Source organism: Lampetra planeri, chromosome 30 (genome assembly GCF_965212315.1).
Source record: "Lampetra planeri chromosome 30, kcLamPlan1.2.h2, whole genome shotgun sequence".
Classification (NCBI taxonomy): Eukaryota; Metazoa; Chordata; class Hyperoartia; order Petromyzontiformes; family Petromyzontidae; genus Lampetra; species Lampetra planeri.
The window spans coordinates 11,747,933-11,756,664 of record NC_136136.1 but is presented as its reverse complement, the minus strand read 5'-3'; the positions used below and the strand labels follow the sequence as shown (position 1 = coordinate 11,756,664).

Here is an 8,732-nt window from a genome sequence, read left to right as displayed (position 1 = left end):
CGCCTCAATGCGGTCCACATTTGCCAAATTCGAAACTCGCCCACAATAGAGGTTTGTGTCGGGTTAGATCGCCTCAATGTGTGTCGTTAAGCCCGCCACCAGCCGACACAGCCAATTTGTAAGGTGTGTCAACGTAAGCGGAACGTGCCAATTCGTTACGAGGACAGCACGCCAGTGTGTTGGTGAGCAAATCCGCGACGTTTACAATCTTGAGTCCGACGTTTCGCCAGTAATTACAACTAGCTTCATCAGGTGGACAGCCAGATTTGTGAAAATCACCTTGGCAAGCATCGCCACATGCTGACAGACGAATTCAGGCGGGTAAACCTTGGTGCCCACAGGGACAGCTGCCACTGGGGATGCCCCTTCACGGTCTGAGATGAGATACCGTGCGCTCTATATAGGAGGGAGCTCTCTCATGATGTTTGTTAAGGGGCCGTCCATAAATGACGTCACACACCTAGGGGGGGGGAGTCAGACATCTGTGACGATGTGTGACGAGGGGGGGGTGAGAAATGTGACGTCACATAAAAATGCGCAACTTTAAATAAATATAGACAACACGTTCTACTTAATTAAATAGACTTTTGAATAAATGTTTTCTCCTACAACATCAGATTGCAGCGTCACATTAAATATGCACTACAATGACAATAGTTTAAAGCGATTTAAAGCATGTTTTATATTTTTTAGGGGGGGGCAGAGCTTTGTGATGTCATATTTGAGGGGGGGTCTGACTTTTTGTGACGCCGTGTGACGAGGGGGCGGGGGGGTCAAAAATCGTCCCAAATCGCGTGGCGTCATTTATGGACGTTCCCCTAAATCAGTCGCACACCGAACTTGTGACCCAGCGGTCGCCGGTTTCATTCGATCTCCCGGAGCGGCAGTGGACATGTGAAGAATGTCTGACATCGTCCCGGCTTGTGTTAACCCAAGCGTGTATATAAGTGCACCAGTTTGCTTATTAGCATTCACGTGTGGTGGAGGTAAAGTGTAAGTGCCATGTCCACCTCTATCACCACGCCTGGTCAGTGTGGAAGAGGAGATCAAATGCCCTCCAGAGATGCCTCTGGCGGGTGCCCTTCTGCTGTATGATTGAGTGCGAGACAAACCTGTATCACCTCTTAGGGCCGTATACGGTGTAACCTCCGTTGGAACACACGTCTGTTTATATTACACGTTTCAGGTAAAATACGCTGAAATTAAATGGAATGCCACTTTAAATACAAATTGCTGTATTCCGGTAATGATGATATATATCGACGGATTTTGCCTTCTTACTCGGTCCTGTGGGTGTGAAGTCTCCAACTCCTATTATCCATTATCGCTCTGGCTTCTTTATTCTTGTGCGGTGAAGCAGAGCCATTGCCCGAAACGTCGCTGAACATAAAGTATATATTTATATAGTTTCCTTTTAAGGCAGTGCTATTGACGTATGTGTGTTGATTCTGACAACGGTTACCGGTTCACGGCCATCGGTTATCGGTTCGTCGGTTATTAAGGCCGGCCCCATAGTCACCCTAATTCGAACTGGGGGGGGAAGGGCGACGAGGGGGGACGAGGGGGAGGGGGGACAAGGGGGGCGACGAGGGGGGGCGAGGGGGACGAGGGAGAGGGTGGGCGATGGGGGGGGTACGAGGGGGAGGGGAAACGAGCAGGGGGGGACGAGAGGGGGGGGCGTGAGGGGGGGAACGTGAGGGAGTTCGAGGGGGTGAGGGGGCGGAACGAGAGGGGGAGGGGGGGGACGAGGGGGGGGGCGAGAGGGGGGGAAGGGGGCGAGGGGGGGAAGGGGGCGGTACGAGGGAGGGAGGAGGCGGGACGAGGGGGGGGCTGTGGGCAGAGCGAACTCGCGACGCAAAATGACCGCTGCCCCTTGGTGAGCTCCGCCGCCGCCGCTGCCCCGGGACTCGCAGCAGCAGCAGCCGCCGCCGTGACGTCACGCGCCGCGCTGCGGAGCTCGCCGCAGCCGCCGCCGCCGCTGCAGCTGCTGCAGCAGCAGCAGGGGAAGATGATGATGGCCGCGGACGGGCAGATTCTCTTCAACCACAGCTTCCAGATCCGCGTGGGCATCCTCACGGGTGAGCGAGACGGCGCGTTCCTCATCATCATCCTCCTCCTCCTCGCCCCGGCTCCTCTCCCCCTCTCTCTCGGCAGCGGCGGCAGCGCTCTCATCCTTTAGCCGACACCGCTGCTGCTGCTGGATGGAGGAGGCGGAGGGGTGCGGGGATTATTTAATTCATCGGCGCCGCGCATTAACAGCGGGTGCACGGCCAGTCGGGCCGTGCGGTCCGGCACGGCCGGTGCGGCCAATGCAGCAGAGGCGGCGGTGGGGGGGGGATGAGGGGGTCCCCCCCCGCTTTCTCGAGGATGGACCCCGAGTTTGGAGCACGGCGCTCGCTGTGGCTGCAGCTGTAGGACACGAGGACAGACGTGTGTGGGGGGGGGGGTGATAGGCGGCTGCTGCTGCCGCTAATGATTTATGATGCTCAGCCTCCTTGCTGCTGGCTGCTGAGAGGGAGAGAGAGAAGCAGGCCCGTGGTGGAGAGCACACACGTACACTCACACACGCGCACACACGCGCACCCACACACCCACTCACTCACACGCACACTCACGCACACACACGCACACACACTCACACGCACACACACTCACACCCACTCATACGCACATACACGCACTCACACACACGCGCACACACGCACTCACACGCACACACACGCGCACACTCACGCGCACACTCACGCACACACACTCACCCACTCACACACACGCACTCACTCACACTCACACACACTCACACACGCACACATACGCACTCACACACGCACACACTCACGCGCACACACACTCACACACACGCACACACGCACGCGCACACACACTCACACACACACGCACTCATACTCACGCACACACACTCGCACACGCGCGCAGGGCGCATTGCGCGCACGTCCGCGCAGGTGCCGTGATCTGTAATCAGGTGAGGACCCCCCCCATCCCCAGCCTGGCGGCTGTGGGGGGCAGTGAGGCGAGCAGCGAGGAGGGAAGGGGGGAGACACGGGGGGGGGGGGGCTGTGAGGTCGCGATCGCCGCCTGCTCCCGGCACGAGAAGCCGCGGTGTGGAGGCCTATTTTGTGTGCGCATATTCAGAGACACCGTCGTGGTACCCGGCCGTAGGCAGATTTATTCTCTCCTCCACAACCCAACCCCTCTCATGTTACGTCGTTTCGCAAATACGCCGTCACTTTGATCAACACCGCCACGACCTCATTTGCGTTCGCCTCAACCCGCGCTTACGTCGCTGGCAGCATCGTCCCGACCTCTTCTCGTTATACGTCGCCTCTCACCCCCCTTCGCCACCACCACCACCACCGTCACCAACAACAACCCACGACTACCGCGACCCCGTAAACCGCTTGCCATTTACGTCGTTTCGATATACGCCGTCGCACCTTTCGGGAGTCTGGCTCCGGAGGGAGGGGGGGACATTTCGTGGGCACGGCGTGTGTCCAGGGGTGTCGATCGGCACGAACGCGGAGTAATCAATCAATCAAGTCTGTATTTCTATTTCACTATCTCGTGCAAAGGATGCCATTCATCATCTCGACGTTGTCCGTGTAGACAACGGGGACACCGCGTCAACCCGCACGGTTTAACTTCATATTCTTGTACAGGGAGATTGAGTGTGCAGGTCCACACGGCGTACAGCCGTTTCAATTCTGGCAAAAAAACATTGTTCTCGTCTGTGTTTCTCCCTTGTGATGGGACTTTGTGGGATGAACGTTGAGATTCATAAGGGGCACGGGGTGACCAGTAAGGTCTGAATTGGTCTGTCATGAGGTAGGGCACTGATAAGGTGCTGACAGCTGTGGTTACAGGAATCGCGGAGTGCAACCCGAGTCCGCCTCTTACCGCCTCTCCAGCGATGAGAATCGGACATCGCACCACCACCACCACCACGCATCGTGTTCACGACGAGGGCGTCTGTTGTCAAACGGGCGCGGGATCGGTGCAATTCCCAAAAGGCCTTGGCGAGAGGAGGACATTCCGCATGGCCGGGCCAGGTTCTCTGTGGGATCCCCGCTGTTGATTTTCCACTAAGTGGTAGCTGGTTTAACGACCCCGGCATGGTGATGGATTGGCAATCTTGAGACTGCGAGTGGTGTTGCCCCAGCACAGCGCCACCGGCAACGCAGTCCGGTACAACACGTACTCTCACACTGCACACACACACACACGTGCCTGCTCAACACGTACCCTCACACTGCACACCAGTGACGTGCGGTGAGGTCAATGGCTGGGGAGGCACTGGCTAGTGTCAGAGCCAGATTCGCACACGGAGGGGGGCGTGGCCTCACTGAGAGGGCGTGGCCTCACTGAGGGGGGCGTGTTAGACACGCCCCCCTCAGTGAGGCAGATGTGATAGCTGCCTCCCCTGGTGCTTTTTCATTGCAGTTTCATGACGAGACCAGCGAGTATAAAATATATTTATACACATACAGTATGTGAAATTAGTTACTTGGAGTATGGAAATGAGGACATGAAATGCAGGGGTCTACAAACATTACATTGGTGACATACTGAGATAGTAACAGGCACGCGCTTATTGCCCGCGCTCCATCCAGTTCCTGAGGGGAGGCTGAGCTCGTTGCTGCCTCACCTCTCATCTCTTCCTGTATTTGCAGCGGAGCTCTGCAAATTTGGCGATTTTGACTATAAAAATGATTGGAATCGTACAGAAATTACATTTATAAAACAGATCAGTGGAAAATCTTAATATTTATTTTATTTGATTATTCTTTTTTTTACTTTTCGTTACAGATATTTTCATTGGAGTATGACAGGTGAGGCTCTGCCTCCCCTGCCTCACCTGCCTCCCCTGACCACACGTCCCTACACGTGCCTGCACAACACGTACCCTCACGCTGCACACATACACGTGCCTGCACAGGATCGTGTTAAATCGGTGCATGTTACCCACTCTGAGACATACACAAAATAATCTTTATCTTTTCACCAGCATCGGTTCAAGCAAGCCCAACTTCTGACAAGACACTGCGTGTTGAAACCGGTCTAGAGTTTGCTTGCGTTTAACCAATGATGCTGAATTTAGGCACTCAGCAAAAGAAGGCCGTGAGGCTGACGGGATTTGTCGACACACACTTTGTCTTTTTACGAGGACGTACAGATTTGCCAAGGAGGGGATTTGTCTGCTCTTCTGGATGAATGTGTGAGAACTGGATTTTTTTTACTTTTGTTTGGAACGTGGTTTTTTGTTCCCGATGCTTTTCAGGTTGTTTTTCCCTCGAGTTCTAATTGGCCTAATCGTCGTACGCTGTCGTGATGTCGTCGTTGCTGCTATCGTTATGGTGCTGACGCAGGTCATTCTTGCAAATTGGACTCTCCTGGTCTCTTGAGCTCTCCCCTGGTTCAAGTAAACGCACTTGGGGTTTGGACATTTCAAGTGAAAATGCTTTTGCTTGTTTTGATGAGGTTGGACAGTTGCGCGAAGGAGACATTGTCTGCTTACCTATCTTGTTGCTTGCCATATGGATCATTGGTTGATGAGACATTGGTTGATGAGGCTGGTTGTTGTAATTACCGGCGAAACGTCGTACTCGAATTATAAATATTGTGGAATCGCACGGAAGAGCAACGCGTGCATTAGAGAACACGCGCACGTTAAAGACATATTTACCGTTCATGAATTGGGCTCGGGCAGGACGCGTCACTGGTTGGGAAGATGCTCGGTGGTGGAGATGGAGCGGTGAATTTGTGCGCAGCAGCCCGATAGATGTCTGCATCATCGCGAGACCGTGAGAGATGACGAGGGAGGCCTTCTTCTCTGCATACGATTGCCAGTCATTCATCCTCCTGAGCTCGAATGAACGGTGACAGCCAATTAAGCACACTGAAATGTTTAAAGTGTTTCGGTTTGTAAATCTCATGAAGGCAGCAGTAACGCCAAATTGACAATCGCTGCAATGGTTGCAGAGCAGTCTGACGATGTTTATATCTTTACTCGAACATGAAAGTTCATATAACTTTAGCACAACTTGATTTAAATTACTTAAAGAAAATTGACATGAATGGAACAAGCTAGACTAAGATGGCATAAAGAAACAAAATTCACATCACAAGAGAAGTCATGCAAGGATTTATGCTTTAAACCAAGTCATTCACAGGCATATTAGAAGACATTTTCAGAAAATTAATATAAAGCCACGAATATAAATGCAGATATTAATAAAATAACATATCAGATGTTTCACTGTGCAAACCATTGGGAATGAGGTACTGGAAGATAAATGCGAGCAGAGGAAAAAGTCACGTGCACGTGAGCGCTGAACGTGAGCAACTGTGCTGAGAGACGACCGGAGAACACCACCAGGGTTTGTCTGCTGCGACAATTGGTTAACATCGCGCCGCGGTGGCTAGGAGATGTTAACTACCTCGCCTGGTATACAGGAGGTTGTGGGTTCGATCTCGACCCTGACGCCTGCTGCTGAATATTTGGAATTTGCGTGTTCTCTCTCACGGTGGTCGTGTGGATTTTTCTATGGGTCATCCGTTTTTTCCCCACACATTTAGAAACATGTTTTTAAAGCATATGGCTGCTTTAAATGTGCACATGATAAGCCACTTCATTTGAGCTATCATTTGTAGCTAAGTCGCCTCTGAAAAAGAGCTCTATAGCACAGTCGGGTTTACCTGGTAAAATAAAAAAATGTTAAGTTTTGATTGAAGGTGACGCTAAATCAAAATGTTGATATAAAGAGGTGGATGAGAGTGGGTTCGAGCGCTTTTCGAAATCTGAACTTGAGTTTGAGAGTAACACGGCAATGCACCTCGTGGAGACCGTTTTCAATCACACGACTTGCCATGACGTGGATCCAAAGCAACGTGGTCACTGTCAAATGGAATGGAGCACAAGCCGAGTAATGTAGAGACGCACAGAAAGGCTCATGCTGCGGTGACGCTGAGAGAAAGAGGAACACTCGGTTCGGGCACAGACGCAGTGCCCCTACTGAGGATGGGTTGAAACCCATTCGAGATGTTTTGTTTGTGTTTTTTTTTTAACATTATCGGTTTAAGCAGAAATGCTGAACAAATGAGTGAGACACAGGGACCTGAGTAGAAAGGCAATTGCAGCATCATCGCAGTGGACCTACTTGTGTCTGCATCTCTATCCCTCTGTGGCTCTATCCATCTCTTCCTCAATCTCTCCGTGTCTCCTTGTCTCAATGCGTCTCTCCACAGTCTCTCACTTTATTACTTGCTGTGTCTGTGTCTCTCTTTCTATGCTGCCACGGTGGCGAGATGTTAACTACCTCGCCTAAAATACAGGAGGTTGTGGGTTCGATCCCGACCCTAACGCCTGTTGTATATTTGAAGTTTGCATGTTCTCCCTGTGGTTGCGTGGATTTATCTCTGGGTCCTCCGGTTTTTCCCTCCACATTAAGAAACAAGCGTTTAGAGTATTTGGCTGCTGTAAATGTCCACATGATAAGCCACTTCGTTGAGGGCTATCATTTGTGGCCAAGTCACTTCTGAGAAAAGAGCTATACATCACAGTGTATCTTACCTGGTAAAATAAAATATAGAGTTTGCTATCGACATTCACATATCGTTATCATCGCCCATCATCATCCAGGAGGACTTCACTGAGATTCTCTTTCAGAAGGCTCTTTAAAATTGGATATTCAGCCTGGGAGGGAACACACATACCTGTAGGAAAGAAAACACGGAGAAGAGAGAATAACTCCCAGCGGCCCACACAGGCGGACGAGTTCACGAGCCCAGTTGCCCGACTGCCTTCTCCTGGCCACTTCACAGCCCATCAGGGGTTGGAGTTTCAAAAATCTCTATGATCCATTAACCCTCACTCTCCACTAACAACTTTCAGTCACTCCCATACCTGCACTCACTCTCCCATGCCTACTCTCACTCTCCTATTATCAGGAGAAGCACGCAGAGCAGATGGAGACGCTAACAGTAAGAGACAGAGCAAGGCGTTTCTTTTGAAGGCCAATAAAGTACATGGTGAGAGTGTCTCTGGGCGAGGGCCTTGAGGGATAGCAGGGGGGCAGGCAAGCGGGAGGAGGAGTGGCTGCGTTCCAGCATGAGCTTGTGTGGGTGTCTTTTATTTAGTATTTTTTTACACATCCCAAAAGTCACACGACCTTCTTGGAGCGATTAAGCAAGTCTGATTCGACTGATGCGATGTTGAATATCTGAATTCACTCACCAAAAGGGAATGGTGGCTGATGGAATGTGTAAAAAAAAAACGAAGTTTAATGTGCAGGGATAGATATGTGAAGGAGGCAAATTGTCTCCTCTTTTCTTTATTTTGTGACTCGTGTTCTCCGCAACACCTGCCAATGGTAGTCATTTAGTGTGATGCGGGAGGGAAATGAGAGATACACCAGGGTGTGTGTGGGGATGGTGGTAGTGGAGAGACGCCACGCAGAACGGTGGCACGCACAGTCACGAGGGTGTCTCGCAGTGCCCCTGGGTGAAGAGAGCAGGACGTTCACAGTCACAGCACCTCCCGTGCCTCATCACCATTCCCGACGCGTGCAGCGTAACTCGGTGTGTGATGTCACACCACGTGTGCATGACATCAAGCCGTGTGCGTGCGACGTCACAACGTGTGCGTGCTGTCATAAATAATAACCCTCGTAAAAGAAAAAAAATACCGTGTAATATGAAAAATATTTGATCTAATT

General features: G+C 51.6%; 1 protein-coding gene across 3 annotated transcripts in view; it reads left to right on the top strand.

The window, feature by feature from the left end:
• Nucleotides 1-1,861: 1,861 nt before the first annotated feature.
• The window catches only part of LOC144728983 (gephyrin-like), a 69,731-nt gene continuing 62,860 nt past the window's right edge, over nt 1,862-8,732 (top strand). Inside the window, exon 1 of one of the 3 annotated variants that reach the window (XM_078608790.1) lies at nt 1,862-2,078. In XM_078608790.1, coding sequence (XP_078464916.1) covers nt 2,009-2,078 — 70 coding nt within the window. In that variant the 5' untranslated portion in view covers nt 1,862-2,008. Of the gene's footprint in view, nt 2,079-2,679; nt 2,984-8,732 lie in introns of those variants that run through there. The other 2 variants (XM_078608792.1, XM_078608791.1) reach the window with 2 other exon arrangements.